General features: G+C 44.4%; 1 protein-coding gene across 2 annotated transcripts in view; it reads right to left on the bottom strand.

Moving 5' to 3' along the window:
- Window positions 1-13,800, bottom strand: part of RBM44 (RNA binding motif protein 44) — a 46,718-nt gene extending 32,918 nt beyond the window's left edge. For both annotated transcript variants that reach the window (XM_086720075.1, XM_086720076.1), the window contains exons 1-2: window positions 13,652-13,800; window positions 2,542-2,629 (exon numbers count right to left, since the gene is read on the bottom strand). In XM_086720075.1, the coding sequence (XP_086576201.1) occupies window positions 2,542-2,614 (73 nt within the window). In that variant the 5' untranslated portion in view covers window positions 2,615-2,629; window positions 13,652-13,800. The remainder of the gene's footprint in view (window positions 1-2,541; window positions 2,630-13,651) is intronic.
- Window positions 13,801-19,799: the final 5,999 nt, after the last annotated feature.

The following is a 19,799-nucleotide window of genomic DNA, read 5'->3' as shown; positions in this document are numbered from 1 at the left end:
AACTAGGCTGGCACCCTGGTTTTAACTTCTACCCTCCAGAACTGCAAAGAGATAAATGTGTGTTGTTCAAGCCACCCGGTCTATGGTATCTTGTTATGGTAGCTCCAGCTGACTAATAGCCAAGATTCTTCTAGAACTCTTTCAATGGCAAGGTGTTTACTATTTATAAGGCAGCCACTCTGTAATCTTTGGGTGGCTCCTAATGACAGCCTCAGGCATTTTAAAAACAAAGGAAAGGGGCGCCTGGGTGGCGCAGTCGGTTAAGCGTCCGACTTCAGCCAGGTCACGATCTCGCGGTCCGTGAGTTCGAGCCCCGCGTCGGGCTCTGGGCTGATGGCTCAGAGCCTGGAGCCTGTTTCCGATTCTGTGTCTCCCTCTCTCTCTGCCCCTCACCCGTTCATGCTCTGTCTCTCTCTGTCCCAAAAATGAATAAACGTTGGAAAAAAAAAAACAAAAAAACAACAACAAAGGAAAGAAGACACAGGCACCGCACCCAAACACTCATGGCTTCCATAGGGTCACAGATAGGAAACGTACATAGGAATGTGACAGGCTGCAGAGTGCTGGCACAGTTGTATTAATGAGCAGGCAAATGCTTGAGAAGAAAGGAGAAGCAACCTTCAGAGAAAACTTTACATTTAAAAAGTGTTTCGGAACAAAATAGTTATTTTAGGCAAATCCCTTTTGAAACAAAATAGACAGTTATTTTAGGCAAATCAAACTGCATGGTACAAAGTTAGCTACATGACAGAACACAGCATTTTCGGGAAACTGTAAGCCACTCTGTTTGGAGTCAAACAGCTCCATGGAAATGACAGCAGCTATGAGCAGAAGGGGGCCTTTCAGGATGTGCTCAGGAGTTTGGCTCTTATTCTAAGGCAACAGACAACTCTTGAAAGCTTCTTAAAAGGGAACGGAAGTTTGGACACCCCTGGCAACAGTAAGAACGGAGGCTTGAAGGGGGGACGGAGGCACACAGACCAAGTGTACAAGTGGGACCGAGAAGTGCCACAGCTGGCAAGGCCTGGAGGTCCACTGGGAACGGTAGATGACGGAGAGGTAATGGCTTTGAAAATTTTGTTGACTGGGGCGCCGGGGGTGGGGGACGGTGCTCAGTTAGCGTCCGACTTCGGCTCAGGACATGATCTCAGGGCTCCTGAGGTGGAGCCCCCCCCCCCCACGCCCCATCGGGCTCTGTGCTGACAGCTCAGAGTCTGGAGCCTATTTCAGATTCTCTGTCTACCTGTCTCTCTGCCCCTCCTGGAGTCGCATCTGTCTCTCTCTCTCTCTCAAAAATAAACATTAAAAAGAATTAAAAAAAATTTTGTTGACTAAGAACATAATCGGAACTATGTTTTTTATCAAGATCCAGTACACACATACATACATATGTGCATAAGTGAAACAAAAAGTTTATAAAACAGTAACTACTCTATGCCTGATGTGTTTTGCTATTTTCTGGTCTATTTCATATATTTCAAAAAAGCTCGTCACAATCAGCTCAACTGATTTCCTGACTGCCCACCGGGTACCCCCTGCTTGAACATCATTCTGAGATAAGGCTAAGGTTTACCACGTGGTATTACAGTTGCATGGAAAAACGTGGGGCTAGAGGGACAGGCACTTTGTGAAGAAGAGCAGGGCAAGAGCAAGGGGGGAGGGAGGAGACAACGAGGTCAGTTCCAAGCAAGCAGAGTTGAAGGTGAGGGATAAAACAGCCAGATGTGAATGTCTAGCGAACTATCATAAACACGGGGCTGGAACCCAGGCCAGCAGGGTGAGCGTCACTGTCACATTCTATGTTTTCCTGCAGGATCTGTATAGGACTTCGTTCTGCATTCTGGATACTAATCCTTTGTTTTTTAGATTTATAATATGAGTGACTTTTTCCGAGGTTACTGCTTATCTTTGAATTTTCTATAAAATCTTGTCACACCGTGGTTTTTAAGATAGTTAAATGGATGGGTCTCTTCTTCTCTGACTTCTGGGTTTTGTCTCGCTGGCTTTCTCTACCACACGATTGCAAAAATATTCTCCTATATTTTATCTAAATTCTGTGTTCTGTGTGTGTGTGCGTCTGTGTTGAAACCACATATATTCGTAAGTACATAAAGCTCAGTCGCCCTGCTTCTTATGCTCTTGTTTCTTGTCTTCTCACGTACCATTACCACAGAAAAAGAAACTCCAGGTCTGTGTGAAGACAACATCTGCCACTTGGGCGGCGAGGTCGACCTGCCCGCCTCCCACTCATCCCCCTGCAGGCTACTTCCCGCCAGGAGTTCCTGAAGGCCTGGTCGGACAGAAACCCTCTCTCCTGGCTCACCTTTTCTTCCCCCCCTCTTCCCTTTACCTGAGAGCCCCTGTGTGGGCTGCCCACATCCCCCAGAAGTCACCTGGGTTTGCCAAATTAAAACCGTGCCGCATCCCACCGCCTCGCCACAAAGAAGGCTTAAAGCCATAGCACGCCAGAGAACTATCTAGCTCGATTACGTTCGGTACCTCTCTCCACCCGCAATAAAGCCAGCTGGCCTGGCCCCTCACCTTTCCGGACGTTTCCTCCATTACTGCGGTAGGCTTTACCAGGAGCTATCTGCTTCGCTGCGGCAGCCTGCATCTCCCAAGGATTTGCCTCTAGAAGAGGTGTAAACATTGAACAGACTCGGCGTTATATTTAAAAACGCTATCAGAAAATCAAGAATTTGACAAAATGGCAATTATACAGTCAAAGATTCAAAAAGAAGAGGGCTGATAAAACTGGTAGGACATTTGAATAACTTTCATAAAAACGTGAGTTGACAGCTACAGAATAGATTCTACTGTTTAAAGAGACATGACACATTCTTTTAAAATTTCCAAGAAACATTAAAGATTAAAGGCAAACAATGCATTAGGCCACCCAAAAGTTTTCATCCAAAAAAATGAGTACTAAAGGCTACACTATGGCCCACTGATGTCAAACCTGGATCAAAAATGTTTCAAAAATGTTACAAATTGTAGATCTATTAAAACCCAATTAAATGGTATATCCATAGAATGGAACATCTTTCAGCAACAAAAGGGGCAAACCGAGGCAAGCAATCTCCTGGAGTAACCTCAAAAGCACGCCGAATGAAAGAAGTTGCCGAATGAAAGAAGTTGGACAAAGATTACACACTCACGATTCCATTTAAGTGAAGCGTATAGAAAAAGCAATTTATAGACACAGGAAGCAGATTAATGGTTGCGTGGGGCAGGGGATGGGAAGAGGAGTTAACTGTAAATGGGTATAAGGGATCTTATTGGAGGGATTAAAATGTTCTAAAGCTGATTTATGGTGTGATGACTGCACCACTTGACAGAGTTTTTAAAACTGTACTTTTGAAATGAGTAAAACAGACCTCAAAAAAGCTGTTTTTAAAAGGCACTGACAGGGGCGTCTGGGTGGCTCAGTTGGTTAAGTGTCTGATTCTTGATTTCGCCTCAAGTCATGATCTCATGGTTCGCGAGATCGAGCCCCACGTCAGGCTCTGTGCTGACAGCGCGGAGCCTGCTCGGGATTCTCTCTCTCCCTCTCTCTCTGCCCCCTCCCCCACTCGCACACATGTGCTCTCTCTCCCTGTCACAATAAACATTAAAAAAAGAAAAGTCACTGACAAGGACTCTTTGAATCCAGCTGCCACATGAGGAAGTCCAAGTTAGTCACTTAACAGGAAGATCAAGGCCCCCCAGTAGCTACATGAATGACCCCAGAAGAGACCAGCAGAAGAAATGTCCAGCCGACACACAAAATCATCTTGGGACTTCTGGCCCCTAGTTATCTTCACTGTCTATACCCCTAGAAAGCTAAGGTATCTTCCACAGAATTCTGGTGACCAGGTATTACAAAGGTTCCTGGGAAGTTTGAAGAAAAAACCTGATTTTGTTCTAATTCTCCATGAACTATTTCAATTGGTGATCCTGGACAAATCATCGAGGTTCACTTGTCCTGTGCTACAATGAGAAGACATTACAGTTGAGCTTTGAACAACACAGGGGTTAGGAGCACCGAGCCCCATGTGTAACTCTGACTCCCCCCGAACTTAACAAAAGCCCACCACTGACTGGAAGCCTTGCCAATAATCCGAACAATTGATGAACACATATTTTGTATGTTACATGTACTAAATACTGTATTCTTACCACCAATTAAGCTACAGAAGAAAAAGTTATTATGAATTTCATAAGGAAAATACACATACGGTAGAGTACCATATAGAAAAACTCTGCATATAATATAAACGGTCCCATGCAGTTCAAACACATGTTGTTCAGGGGTCAGCTGTATAAAGCAGAAGGGCTCACTCCATGGAGACAGGCAATCTAGCTTTGAATCCTGACTTAGCTACTTACTAAGCAGTACAAACTTCAACAAGTGAAAACAAATTGGTGACAATGAGAGCACAGACTTTCTAAATACATGGGACCTGGCCAAAGTTATAACTCAAAGAACCCACAGCTTTAGATGCTCGTTATTAAGTCAAACTTAACGAACTATGATCATAAGCAGTCAACTCCAGCCTCGGTCCATATAGCAGGCAATTCTTGAGCTCAGGATCCTGAGTTCAAGCCCCACGATGGGTATGGAGCCTACTTTAAAAAAAAAAAAAAAAAAAAGAGTATAGAAAAGATCTAAAGTACTTAAATCAAAAAAGAATTAGTTAAGACAAAAGCAGAAGTGACCGATTTAAAAAGAGTAAAAAATAATAACTAAAACCAAAAGCTATTCTTTGAAAAAATAAATAAATACCTGACAAATCTGAGAAAGGACTAAGTCACAATGAGAAAAGGAGCATTTTAATAAGAGATTTTAAAAAAAATTTTGGGGGCACCTGGGTGGTTCAGTCAGTTCAGTGTCAGACTCTTCGTTTCAGCTCAGGTTATGGTCTCATGGTTTGCGAGTTTGAGCCCCACATTGGGCTCCACACTGACAGTACGGAGCCTGCTTGGGATTCTCTGTCTCGTCCTCTCTGCCCCTCCCCTGCTCATTCTCTCTCTCTCTCAAATACATAAACTAAAAAAAAAAAAGTTATTTTAAAAACTGAGATTGGTGGGGCTCGGGTGGCTCAGTCAGTTAGGCGTCCGACTTTGGCTCAGGCCATGATCTTGCAGTTGGTGGGTTTGAGCCCCGCGTCGGGCACGGTGCCGACAGCTCGGAGCCTGGAGCCTGCTTCGGATTCTGCATTTCCCTCTCTCTCTGCCCCTCCCCCGCTTGCACTCTTGCTCTCTCTCTGTCTCTCTCTCTCAAAAATAAGCAAACTTTTAAAAAGTTAAAAAAAACCAGATTGCTATACACATCTCTGATGGATAAATGAAAATTTAACCAAAATAGGTAATTTTCTAGGAAAATAATTAAAAAACTTAACAGAAAAAGCTGAACAGAAAACCAGTCAGAAAAAAATTTAAAAGGCCATCAAAGATTCATCCTATATCAATTCCTATCAAGCCTACTAAATTCTTAAAAAAAAAATTTTTTTTTAATGTTTATTTATTTTTGAGAGAGACAGAGACAGAGCACAAGCGGGTTAGGGGCAGAGAGGGAGACACAGAAGTAGGCTCCACACCCCGCACTGAGCCCAATGTGGGGCTTGAACTCATGACGCTGAGATCAAGACCTGAGCTGAGATTAAGAGTCAGACACTCAACTGACTGAGCTACTCAGATTCCCCAAAGCCTACTAAATTCTTATTTCATCTGTATAAGCAGGAAAATTCTAGGTCAAGTGAACAAAATTCTCACCTGAGTCATAAAAATAGAGTCCTGACCCCTTAATCAATTCCCAGGCTTGTGCCAGTTTACAGACCCAGAAAACCTTGAATGAAGGGGAATCTGGGTCCTCCTGAGGAAGGACCCCAAAAATACACTAACAAAAATTAAAACCGTTAATCTTTCTCCTAGCCTTTCCCAAAGGGACTTACAGCCTTTTGCTAGGCTAACTGTATATTGGAAAAAAGGAAATAATCAGACCTTTCAGGGACTACTGGCTCTGCACTGACACTGATTTTAGGAGACCCAAAATGTCCCTGTGGCCCGGCCCTCCATCCAGAGTAGGGACTTACGGAGATCAGATGATCAGTGCAATTTTAGCTTGGGTCCATTTTGTAGTGGGTGCACCGGGTCCCTGAACCCATCCTGTGGCTATTTGCCCAGTTTCAGAAAGCACAGTTGGCAAAGACATACTTAACAGATGGCAGAATCCTCACATTGGTTCCCTGACCTATTGAGTAAGGGCTATTACACGGTGGGAGAAGCCAAGTGGAAGGCATCAGAACTGCCTCTACCTAGGAAAAGAAATGGTAAATCAAAGCAATATCACATCCAAAGGGACTGCAGAGATGAGTGTCACCACCAAGGACTCTAGGATTCCCAGATCCCCACTCAATTCTCATATTTGGCAGAAGACACATACATCTTGGAGATGCCAGTGCGTTTATCATACGCTTAACTAGGTGGTGACTCCAACGGCAAGGGCTCAACCAAATGTGGTTTCATTGCCTGAGCAAGCTAGCACACCTTGCAGTACCTGGTTCGAAGCCACTGACCTGGCAAATGTGTTCCAGGTAGGAAGCCAGGCTACCACAGGGTTCATGCTGTATGTTTTCTTTCCTTAAGAAGTCGCAGTCCCGCACTGCCTGGAAACAGCTGTTTCATACCCGTGGCCTAGTTTTCAAGTTGTTTTATGGCAACATGATAAATCTAGTCTGTTACTACATCATGGCCAGAATCTTCCACATGCTTGAGAGTACATTTTCTGACTACAGTACAACTAAGAATAATTAAAAGGATAATAATTTCTCAAGTATTTAGAAATTAAACAAAACACTTGTAAATAATTCATGGGCAAAAAAACCCCCATATCACAATGGAAATTAGAAAATATTTTAAACTAAATGATGAAAATACAACATATCAAAAGTTGTACTGCTTAGAGGGAAATGTATAGCTTTAAGAGCTTATAACAGAAAAGAAAAAAGGTTTAAAATCAATTATCATTTAAAAATATTTATTTATCTTGAGAGAGGAAGAGAGAAAGAGAGCAGGGCAGGGGCAGAGAGAGAGGGAGAGACAGAATCCCCAACAGGCTTGCATCAGCACAGAGCCTGACACAGGGCTCGATTTCACAAACTATGAGATCATGACCTGAGTCAAAACCAAGAGTCAGATTCTTAACCAACTGAGCCACCTAGGCACCCCTAACATCAGTTATCTGTCTTAAGAAACTAGAAAAATTAGAACAAATTAAACCCACACAAAACATTTAAGAGCAAACGCAAATTGCCAATATCATACATGATAAAGGGGACATTATAGAACCTTCAGACATTAAGACAATGGTAAATGCAATGAACAACATTATCTGATAAATTCTACAATTCAGACACATTTCCTTGAAAACTACAACCTTCCAAAACATATATAAGAAGAAATAAACAATGTGAATAGTCCCATCTCTCTCTCTTTAATATTTACTTTTGAGAGAGAGAGAGAGAGAGAGAGAGAGAGAGAGAGAGTGTGTGTGTGCAGGTGGGGGAAGGAAAGAAAGAGACAGGGAGACACAGAATCCAAAGCAGGCTCTGAGGTGTCAGCACAGAGCTCGACGTGGGACTTGAACTCACAAACCATGAGATCATGACCTGAGCCGAAGTAGGGCGCTTAACTGACTGAGCTACCCACACACAGCCCCCCTTTTTAAATTAATGAAGAGTCTTATATCTCTTAAGAAAATTAAGCATGTAATTAAAAATTTTCCCTCAAAGAAAACTCCAGATGCAGATGGTTTCATTGATGAATTCTACTCATCTACTAAGATAGAAATAAAGGCAGAAGTCAACTTTGGTAACCAAAGTCCTTTAGATAAGCGAGGAAGAGGGAAGTCTTCCCAATATGTTTTACAGATCTAGCATAACCTTGTTACCAAACTCTGAGGAACCTGCAAGAAAAAAATAAAAATACCAACAGCACATAGAGTCACATATCCTAAAATAACTTTTTGCAAAACAAATCCAGCAACATATAAAGGCAGTCAGTCACTGACCAAAGTTAGGGAATAAAGTAGAAAAATCACATGGTTCTCTCGGTAGATGCAGAAAAAGAATTTGATTAAACACTTGTTAAAACTCAGAACCTATTCACGGTAAAAGCTCTCAGCAAACCAAAAACAATAAGGAATTTCCTCAGTCTAATAATGGGTATCTACAGAAAACCTGAAAGAATAAAAAACCATATAGACAACATGCTTGATGGTGAAAAATCGAGTAATTTCTACCAAAAACAAAACATTTGTTCTCTTACCACTTATTTCATGTACTAGAGATATTAGCCATGTAATAATATTAGCCATGTAATAAATAAAAGGCATACAGACTGGAGAGGAAAAAAAAGGTTAAACTACTTTATTCACAAACCACATGATAATGCACAGACAAAAGCCAAAAAAATATAGAAAGAAACTACTACAACTAATAAGTGAATTTAGCAAGGCTGAAAAATAAAAGGCCAGGTGCATTTCTATATTCTAGCAATAAAGATTTGGAAAATGAAAATTTTAAGAGTATCATTTACAAAAGCATCAAAAAACATGAAAAACTTACTGGTTAAATGTAATGAAAGATGCGTAAGACTTTTATGTTGAAACCTAAAAATACTACCGAGAGAAATTAAGGCAGAACTAAATAAAAGGAAAGATATACCATGTTCATGGATCAAGAAACTCAGTACTGTTAAGATCTGTTCTCTACAAATTGAACTACACACTGAACACAATTTCAATCAAAACTGCAGAAGAATTTTTTGGGGGTAGAAGTTGACAAGTTGATTAAAAACTTATATGGAAATGCAACAAACCTATAATAGCCAAAACAATTTAGAAGAAAGTTAAATGACATGTATCTCAAGACTTACTATGAAGCTACAGTATTTGCAATGTAGTATGTTAAACTAATAGATTATGAGAGTCCAGAAAGAGAGCCACTTGAGTTTTGAGAAAGGCACTAATTCAATTCAATGTGGAAAGGAAGGTCTGATGCATATTCAGTAAATGGTGCCGACACAACCAGATTTTTGAAGGGGAGAAGAAAAATACCTGGACCCCTCCTTTACATCATATATGGTAACAGAGGTGAGGTGGATCATATTTCTGAATGTAAAAATCAAACCTGTAAATTTTCTCAAGGAAATATAGGAGAATACATTCATGACTTTGGGGTAGGCAAAGATTTCTTAGAATATTCTTAGAATACAAAAGGTATTAACTAAAAAGGTGTTAATTTGAACTTCCACAAAATTTCAAAACTGCTGCTCATCAAAAGACACCACTAAAAAAGTGACAGGACAAGACAAAGACTGGGAGAAAATATTTACAATTTACATATCCAACAGAGGACTGTTACCCAGATTATGTAAAGAACACACACAAATCGAATTTTAAAAAAAGCCTCACTTGGACATTACTTCACACACATAACATAAGGCATACGGAATGTTCTTAAATGTATGAGAAAGTGCTCAACATCATTAGTCATCAGGGAAGTGCAAATTTAAACCACTCACATACCATTTCACACTCACTAGAATGGCAAAAAAGAGAAAAAAAGAACAGATTAACACCAAATATTGGTGAGGGTGCAGGCAAACAGGAATTCATAACAACACTGCTAGAGGGAATGCAAATTGTTAAAACTATTTTGAAAAACTGTTTGGAAGTTTCTAATGATGTCAAACATATACCTACCCTCTTACCAGTAAGTTCCATTCCAGTTTCAGGAATGTATACCCTTCTCTAGAGAATCATTCTTAAATGAAAATTCAATATAAAAAAATAAATAAAATAAAAAATAATTAATGTTGAATAAATGTAAAAAATTACATAATGCAATAACGACTGAATTTGTTTGTTAAGTCATATGCTAAGTGTTGAGGATACACAGTTGATTAGTCTCCACCCTTGTGAAACATGATAGACACATAACAAGTGATTTCCAAACATGGGATGGGAGAATGGAGAGGGAGCACATAAATTTTATTATAGGGTCCCTTTTCTCAAACTTGCCCAATATGAGAATCACTTGGGACACTTTTTAAAAATACACATTCCACAGCTTAATTGGGGCCAAGAAATAATACTCTAGGAAATTTCTATACTCTAGAGATTCGGAAAGACACAAATTGCTATGTGTGACATAAAATGACCTGCCCTAGTCTTAGGGTAGGGAAGGCCTTCCTGAGGAACTGTCATTGTCATTTAAACTAAGATCTGAAAGACATACAAATAGGAGTCTGCTATCATAGTGACTACTATATCAATTTAATATTGATTTTGACATAAAGGATATAATGTCACACACACAAACACATTTGGAAATTTTAAAACTGACAGTTGTATTTAAAAAGCAATAAAAACTAATATTCTAGCCTAGTAAGAGAAATATAACCTATATCTACTTTGGATTTCACAGATAATGAAGTCGACAATATAGCATGGTTGCATTGATAAAGGTAAGGGAAATCTTATAAAGAAAGTGACATCTAAGCTAAATCATAAAGGTCACATAGGGGCTAACCACTAAGAAAGAGCATCTCAAAGGGAAAAGAGCATCTCGAGTTAAAAAAACAAATATGGGATGGCCCCCCGGTAAAGAGGGGTAAAAAGAGGAGACAAGATGATATATTTAATATGTATCAAAGTGAACTCATCATCATTGATGGTACACTCACTCAACTAGGAACCAAGGAGAAGGAATAATTTTATATTAATTTTCTTTTGGATGGGAAGCCATGGGAGATGATGAGTTCACTTTATACATAGTAAGTTCTAAGTGCCTGTAACATGTACAAACTGAAATAGATATACAGTTGTGAAGCTTACAGATAATCTGGGCTGGAAGTATTCAACCTCTAATTTCATGTTTCAGAAATTCTTTTTTATCTAGTAACAGAAAAAAATTGGCCTAATACTGTTTAGTAGCCTTTTATTATTTTTACTGCCTTAACACTGGCTCATGGTTGTTAACCTTTGGGGTTATGGAATTTCCAAAGATTTGATAAAAATCACACACTTAACTTCCCTGAGAAAATGCACATACACACACATATAATTTAAAGGATTTATGGACTTTATACCACATCTAAAAATTCCTAGTAACTCCTGGCTTACAGGATTTTACTTAAGTCAGTAAAGATCCTACTCTAGGAATTCCAGGTAAATATTTAAAATAAAGAGTAAGATGAACAGAAAGCTAGCTTATCAAAATAACTGACATTACAATACATCAGTGGTTTCTTATTTTTTGCGCTCAGAAAGTCTTCACATTCTTAAAAAGTATTGAGAACCTCAAGGAGTATTTGTTTATGTGGACAGTATCTATTAATACTTATCACATTAGAATTAAAATAGAAAAATTTTCAATATTTATTAACACTAACAAACCCAATACTTAGCATAAGTAACATTTTAAATGTAAAAATGTGTATTTTCAAATATATTAGTAAGAAGAGCATTAACATTTTGCAAATCTCTTTAATATCTGTTTTAGCGAGCTGGGATCTCATTCATATCTGACTCTGCATTCAAATCTGCATTCAATGTGTTGCAGGCTTCATTCTTTTTTTTTTTTTTTAATTTTTTTTTTTCAACATTTATTTATTTTTGGGACAGAGAGAGACAGAGCATGAACGGGGGAGGGGCAGAGAGAGAGGGAGACACAGAATCCGAAACAGGCTCCAGGCTCTGAGCCATCAGCCCAGAGCCCGACGCGGGGCTCGAAATCACGGACCGCGAGATGGTGACCTGGCTGAAGTCGGACGCTTAACCGACTGCGCCACCCAGGCGCCCCTTTTTTTTTTAATTTATTTTTTTAATTTACATCCAAGACAGCATATAGTGCAACAATGACTTCAGTAGTAGATTCCTTAACGCCCCTTACCAATTTAGCCCATTCCCCTCCCACAAGGGGGAAGGGTTTGTTTGTTCCAATAACCCTGTTTGTTCTCCATATTTAAGAGTCTCTTGTGTTTTGTCCCCCTCCCTATTTTTATATTATTTTTGCTTCCTTTCCCTTATGTTCATCAGTTTCTTATCTTAAAGTCCTCATATGAGTGAAGTCATATGACATCTGTCTTTCTCTGACTAATTTCACTTAGCATAATACCCTCCAGTTCCATCCACGTAGTTGCAAATGGCAAGATTTCATTCTTCTTGATTGTGCAGGCTTCATTCTTAAATGTGAACAGATGCCCAACGTCAAAAACTTTGACAAAAAGAAATATTTGAGTACAACAAAAACACTTGTAAATCATTATATCTGATGAGGGTCTACTACCCATAATATATAAAGAACTCTTAGAACTCAGCAACAAAAAGCCAGCCCAATTTTTAAAATAAGAAAAAGGTTTGAATAAACAATCCTCCAAAGATGTACAAATGGCCAATAAACACATGAAAAGATTCTCAATATAGCAGTATTAGGGAAATGCAAATCAAGATACTTTATATCCTCTAGGATGGCTATATTATCATTTTTTAAAGCACACACAGAAAATAAGTGTTGGCAAGGGTTTGCAGGAACTGGAAGCCTCAAATATTGTTGGTGAGAATGTAAAATGGTGCTGCCAGCTTGAAAAACAACCTGGCAGTTCCTAAGTAAGTTAAATACATGACCACGTGACCCAGCAATTCCACTCCTAGGTATGTACCCATCTTTATTGTGTCCTCCCAGTTCTCATTTCCCAAACGATTCCCTCCTGTGTTTTCAATCCCAGAACCAAGCCAGAACCACAGGACTCTCCCCTGACACCTCCTTCATCCCTACCAGGTCTTGTCACTTTTGACATCCGACACAGCATCAAGCGCCAACAGACTCCCACACGGACGGCGGCAATAATCTTTCCAAAATGCAAATCTGATCAGCTCAACCTATTGCTTACAACTCAGCAACAGATGGTTGTTGTTCTTTGGATGAATAAGGACTAAAACTCTGTAGGATCTCCCGAGAGACCCTCCAAGGGCCTGGGCTCTGCGTTAACCTTGGCACCTTGGTTCCAGACACACCAGCCTCCTTCCTGGCACAGGTTTGCCACATGCATTCCGTGGCCCGCCGCATCCCCCTCCCGGCCCGCCACCCGGAACTCCCGCTCCTGCTTGACCTTCGGGTCCCACCCTAAACGGCCGTTCCGCGGGGTCCCTTCCCCGCCGCCCCACGTGGTCCCGGGAACCGCTGCCAGGCCGGCAAACACCCCACACTTCTGGGGGACTGGTGTCCACCGCCTGTCTCCCTGTCCGGACGCGCCTGCCTGCTGCGAGGGCTCCTCGAGCACGTGTCACAACGATGCACATACGGGTGGCTGTCCACCTGCTCGGGGAAAGTAACCGCACTTGTGCGATAGGTCCGGTAACTTCACTCCAGGCCAGGTTTTGGGGTGCAAGTGCGCCTCGGCGCTGGTGAAGCGAGGCTGGGGGCCACGCCCAGGGCTGAATGTAAACGTACCAAATTGGGGGATTCTGGAACGCCCGGGCCACCCAGGAACGCGCAAACCCGGGGCCTTGGCGGCCGACCCGAGCCCGGCCCCCACCCGCCCCCCGCCCGGCCCCCTGCCCTGGGGCCCGCGGAGGAGCCGCCGCCGGGGACGCCCTCCTTCACACCTCCCGGCCATCAGCAGCGGAGGGACCTCGCCACCACGCCCGACCACCGCTGGACTTCGCTGCTGCGGACCCCCAGGTCCCGGGCCTGTGCCCCGCGTCCACGCCCAGCGCACCTCGGAACCGCGTCGCCGCCGCCGCTGCTGCCGCCGCGCGAGAACGCGACCTCAACCTCCGACTCCAGGCGAAGCCGCACCGCGTGCTGCCGCGAGGCCTGTCGGGTAACGGACGCCGGCGGCCCGCCCACCGCCCGGCGGGGGCTCCCATTGGTTGACGCTGGAAGGGGCGGCGCCGTGATTGGCCGGGAATGTGGGCGGGGAGGCGGGAACAAGGCAGCCGGCTGGCTGTGTGCCAAGGCGAGCGCGGTAGGCGACTGTGGTGCGAGTGGAACCCTTCCCTGCGGTGCGGCCCCAAACCCTGGTGTGGACGATGTTGTCTGCACCGGCCCAGCCGCTCCCTGTGCGGGCCCAGAGCCCGCGGAGTCCTCCGCCGGTAGTGGCGGGAGAGCCCCCGGTGCCAGCGGTGGTCAGGCAGCCCTCCCCGACAGGTGTCTCTTCCTGCGCCTGGCACGCCGCCGCCCTCGGGCAGTCCGCTAGGGTATCCCCACCAGGAGGGGCCTGGGTGAGATGCGCAACATTGAAGGGAGCACCAAAACCCAGTCATCAAGACCCCATTTCAACACAGTCCTTTAAGGAAATCAAAATCCTAAGTAGTGGAAAATCCCAAGAATGGTTCTGCAAGGCACAGCTATCCCGTCTTTAAAATGGGCATATTTTTTTCATCCCTGGTGAATTTTTTGGCATTAACTTTTTTTAAGTTTATTTATTTTGAGAGAGGGAACCAGAGGGGAAGGGGCAGAGAGAGAGAGGATCCGAAGCAGGCTCTGCGCTGACACCAGGGAGCCGGATGAGGGGCGCGGACTCACAAACCGTGAGATAACGACCTGAGCCAAAAGTCAGATGCTTAACGGACTTGGCCACCCAGGCGCCCCTTTTGGCATTAATTTTGATTTTTACTCGAATCATTATGTTTTGAATTTATTTTTTTTTAAGCGTTTATTTGAGAGAGAGAGAAAGTGCAAGCGTGGGGGGAAGCAGAGAGAGAGAGAGGGAATCCCAAGTGGGCTCCACACTGTGAGCTTGGAGTCTCGTGTGGGGCTGGAACCCACAAACCCTGAGATCAGGACCTGAGCCGAAATCAGATGCTTAACCAACTCAGCCCTATCCAGCACCTGTCTTTATTATTTTTTTTAAGACTGTTTCTTTTCTTTTTTTTTTTTTAATTTTTAAATTTTTTAAATTTAAATTTAACTTGAACTTACAAACCGCCGAGATCATGACCTGAGCCCAAACCAAGAGTCAGAGGCCTAACCGACTGAGCCACCCAGGCGCCCCAGACTATTTTTTTCCTTAAAGATTTTATTTTTAAATAATGTTTACCCCCAACATGGGGCTTGAATGTATGACCCAGAGATCAAGAGTCTCATGCTGTATAGACTGAACCAGCTAGGCGCCCCTAAACTTGTTTAAAATCATTTAAGATTGTGGGGGTGCCTGGGTGGCTAAGTCGGTTGAGCGTCTGACTTTGGGCTCAGGTCATGATCTCATGGTTCATGGGTTTGAGCCCTGCGTCCGGCTCTGTGCTGATAGCTCAGAGTCTGGAACCTGCTTTGGATTCTGTGTGTCTTTGCTCTCTGCCCTTCCCCCATTCGTGCTCTGTCTTTCTCTTTCTTGAAAATAAACAAACATTAAAAAAAAAAAACAGGGGCGCCTGGGTGGCGCAGTCGGTTAAGCGTCCGACTTCAGCCAGGTCACAATCTTGCGGTCCGTGAGTTCGAGCCCCGCGTCGGGCTCTGGGCTGATGGCTCGAAGCCTGGAGCCTGTTTCCGATTCTGTCTCCCTCTCTCTCTGCCCCTCCCCCGTTCATGCTCTGTCTCTCTCTGTCCCAAAAATAAAATAAAAAAAAGTTGAAAAAAAAAATTAAAAAAAAAAAACATTTAAGACTGTGCTAAAAGCTTATCTTTGTTTATTATTTATGGGGGGGGAGGGGAGGAGGGGGGAGGGACAGAAAGAGGGAGAGACAATCCCAAGCAGGCTCCACATTGTGAGTGCAGAGCCAGACTCGGGGCTCCATCCCACCACCCTGAGATCACGACCTGAGCCGAAATCAAGAGTCCCGCGCTTAACTGACTGAGCCACCCAAGTGCCCCAAAGACTTAGTTTTCTGACATCATCTCCACATTTCCCACCAGCCCTGGGGCAGTGGGATCCTTGCTTCTCTTCATGAGAGTTCTGGGAGCCTTAGAGTCTAGCCTCGGCCAACACCTCCTCTGCCCGGCAGCTCTAACGGGTCTGGACTCACATCATTGACTTGGGGCTTAAACTGTTGTGATGTGAAGTTTCCCATTTTATGGAATCCATCAATCTCTTTGTGATTTATTGCTGTGATTTCCCCCCCCACCCCATTCCGAGTTCAGAATGATGGCTATTTACACAACAGGTTCCTCTTGCCTTTTATGATTTGATTTTTTACATTTAATTTCTCCCTTCTGACTTTTATTAAATGTTTTAGCATTGTGAAAGTTACTTGTGTCCGTGGAGAAAACGCAGAACAGTGTGGAGAGGAAAACAGAAATCCTGCGTCATCTTCTCACAGGGCCTCGCTTTAGAAGTTTTGGGGGTGCTGCACGGAGACACCACTGAGATCCTCTCCCACGCCCCCCTTCAGTGCCCTTATGCTTGCTCACCCGAGCCGTGAACACCTCATGCCACAAACACCTACTGACGTCCTGCTGGGTACCAGGCGGGCTGAGGAGTATAGAGCCTGAGACAGTGCATCTGAAAGGACACACTCTCTAGCTGATGGCACAGAGAATTCGTCGTGGGCTGGGATGTGTGGAGCAGACTTGAGATTCAGGACAGTGGCGCGGAGCCTCAGTGGCACGGAGCCACAGCCGGGGGGTCCTCCGGGAATGCATCCAGTGCCCTGAGCCAGGCTGGCTGTGCCCTCGAGGGGACCTGTCTGTCTTTGCACCTTTGTAATGTCTGTAGCACCTGGTGGAGGCTACTCGCTGACCCCACAGGGGCTTTTATCAAAGTTATCTAAGCTGGTGGTATTTTTTTTTTTTTTTTAACTTCCAGATGACTATTAGAACAACTGTGAGATTCACACCCCCTTCCCCCAAAAAAGAAAAAACTCAAAGCGATTTTCCTAAGAAACGTATTAAGTCTCTATATTTGGGAGAAAGTTAACAATCTTTATGCTATTTATTCTTACTATACATCTCCATAGTGTTTCATGCTGTATATCTCATAGCAGAACGCACAGATTTCCTCTAATACAGGTTCCTAGGTATTAAAAGCTCCTTCTGAAAACTTTTTCTTGTCTTGATTTGGCTCTTTGAGTCATTTGTGCGGCTGCAGGCACCTTTGCTGAGATGAGGACTGGCCGTTTTTGCCCAGCTAAATCAGATTTTTCCCACATATTTTGTTTTCACATTGATGTATTCACGGGTGCATTCTCCCGTGTTTTACTTTGCTAAATCTTTTTTTTTTTTTTAATTTTTTTTTAACGTTTATTTATTTTTGAGACAGAGAGAGACAAAGCATGAACGGGGGAGGGTCAGGGAGAGAGAGGGAGACACAGAATCTGAAACAGGCTCCAGGCTCTGAGCGGTCAGCACAGAGCCCGACACGGGGCTCGAACTCACGGACCGTGAGATCATGATCTGAGCTGAAGTCGGCCGCTTAACCGACTGAGCCACCAAGGTGCCCCTACTTTGCTAATTCTTAACTGTGCTGACTCTTGGGAAATGCTTTTCTGGGTCTGACCTTTTGTTTTATATTAGGTATGCAGAAGCCAGACTTTTTTTTTTTTTTTACCCCACAGACTGGGAGGAGGGAGTGATGATTGTTTTGTTCTTTTTATGTTCCTTTTTCAAATTAGAACTAGGTTTAAAAAATTTTTTTTTTCACACTTATTTTTGAGAGACAGAGACGGAGCATGAGCGGGGGAGGGGCAGAGAGCGAGGGAGACACAGAATCCGAAGCAGGCTCCAGGCTCCGAGCTGTCAGCACAGAGCCCAACGCGGGGCTCGAACCCACGAACCGTGAGATCGTGACCTGAGCTGAAGTCGGGCGCTTGACCGACTGAGCCACCCAGGCGCCCCTAGAACTAGGTTTTTAAGACTAATAAATGAAAATGTCTCGGTGTGGGAACATTAGACCACACGATCTTCAGCCCCACTTAGTAAAATCACGGCGGGTGAGGAATTACCGCTCTACAGAATTCCAGGCTGGGTGAGGCAGGTGAGAAACCCCCGGCAGGCCAGAGCCAAGAAGCCAAGGCGGCTTTGCCCTGGGGTAGCTTACAAGACAAGCTCAGGCAGAAACTCTCAGCACCGCAGCATTGGCGACGGGGCAACATTTCATTCAAAGCGGAAGAGAGCCAGACAGGGGTGCGGTCTTCAAAACGCAGAGCTCAAGGGGGAGCGAGGGGGGGTGGACTCCATGCGTGCTCATGGCGGTGGTGATGGGCCCAGAAGGCTAGAGGTGAGGGGCAAACACAAACCTCAAGATCCCTCCCCCTTTATCCTGGCACCCACATCTAAACACAGAGTACGTGCCTCTTGAGATTTAGGGAGTTCTTTTAGCGTTCTTGGAACCAAGGCCAAGGTGGGCGCCCCCCCTCCCCCCCTACAAAACACCAAGCAATTTTTGGACACAGCAGGCATGAACTGAATTCTAACATGATCTACTGGAGATAGCATCAGCTTCCACAGGTAAAGGGTTTAGTCCTACAAGGCTCTCCCCGCCACCCCACCCCCCACAAGGCTGTCACCTGTGCTTCTGACCAACCGGCTACAGATTGGAGGCTCCAGTGGCCTCCTCTTTAGGTTCAGTTAATTTGCTGGGGGGCGCTTACACGGCTCACAGGACTCAGAGAAACACACTTACCAGCTTATTAAAGGACATGATAAAAGATATGAAGGAAGAGATCTGTCGGGTGAGGTCTTGAACAAAGGAACTTCTGTCCTTGTGGAGCTTGGAGGCTAGGTTGGTGGCCACCCACGGGGACGGGCAACTGCAAACGGAGACACTCAGCCACTCAGGACTCGAAGAGCCTGCTTCGTACTCAGTGCTCTCGGGGACAGAGTAGGAGCCACCTGGCAGGTGGTGATGGGGGCTATTCTGGCAGAGAGGCGAAAGGAGGAAGCAGTGGGGGTTAGGAACCGACCGTCCATAGAGATCATACCAGCCAGCAGAAAGGCAGTGTGGGGGCAAGTGTGGGGCTGGGGCTTGGGACAGCTGCCTAGTCCTCGAGAGACTGGGAACAGGGTGGGAATCTAGGCCTGGAGGCTCTTGGACACAGGGCAGAGTCCCCGACCCCTGAGCTGGGGATCGGGCTACGGGTGCAGGGAGCCGGGCAGGTCCACAGACGGCAGCTCTCACTTCCAAATACCCAGACAGGCATGTGCACCCATCTGGCCTGGCCATTTGGAGAAACACGCCAGATGCTTACGCCCCAGTTTGAAAATCTGAACCTGGCTGTCTCCACCTGGCATCCGACCCCATCCCACGCCGCCCTCTTCTGTGGTTATCAGTGTGTGTGGCCATTCTCTTCCTTGGGACCACCGCCCCCTTAAGGTGGGCATCCGTCTGCTGTCCCCCAAGAGCTCAGCACTGCACAAAGCAGAAATCCGTATTTGCTGAATAATAACAACATTTCAAAAATACCAACAGTAAGTTTTGATTCTGTAGCTTACATTTCAGATGATCAGAATGCGAAATCAGATACGAAAGATGGAAACTAACACCTCCCAGCGGCTCTGAATTGCATCTGACTTACGTTACCCATTTGTATTGTCCACTTAGCATGTCTTTTTTAACGGTCTCTCTACATCCCAAATGCCATTTTGTTTCTAAAAACGAAAACACTTTGTAGGACACATTCAATAGGGATCCTGGTCCAGGTTTTCAACCAACTCTTTTCTTCTTCCAATTTTCTAATTCAGCTTAAAGCTGTGGTTCTCAACGGGGGATGCTTTGGCGCCCCACGCCCCCAGCAGACACTTGGCAATGCTTGCAATATTTTTGTTGATCACGACTTGGGGTGGCCCGTTTGCCTCCAGTGGGCAGAGGCCAGGGATGCC

The sequence above is a fragment of the Puma concolor genome, chromosome C1 (assembly GCF_028749965.1).
Source record: "Puma concolor isolate L17-30 chromosome C1, mPumCon1.1.hap2, whole genome shotgun sequence".
Taxonomy (NCBI): domain Eukaryota; kingdom Metazoa; phylum Chordata; class Mammalia; order Carnivora; family Felidae; genus Puma; species Puma concolor.
This window is presented reverse-complemented; position numbering and strand designations above follow the sequence as displayed.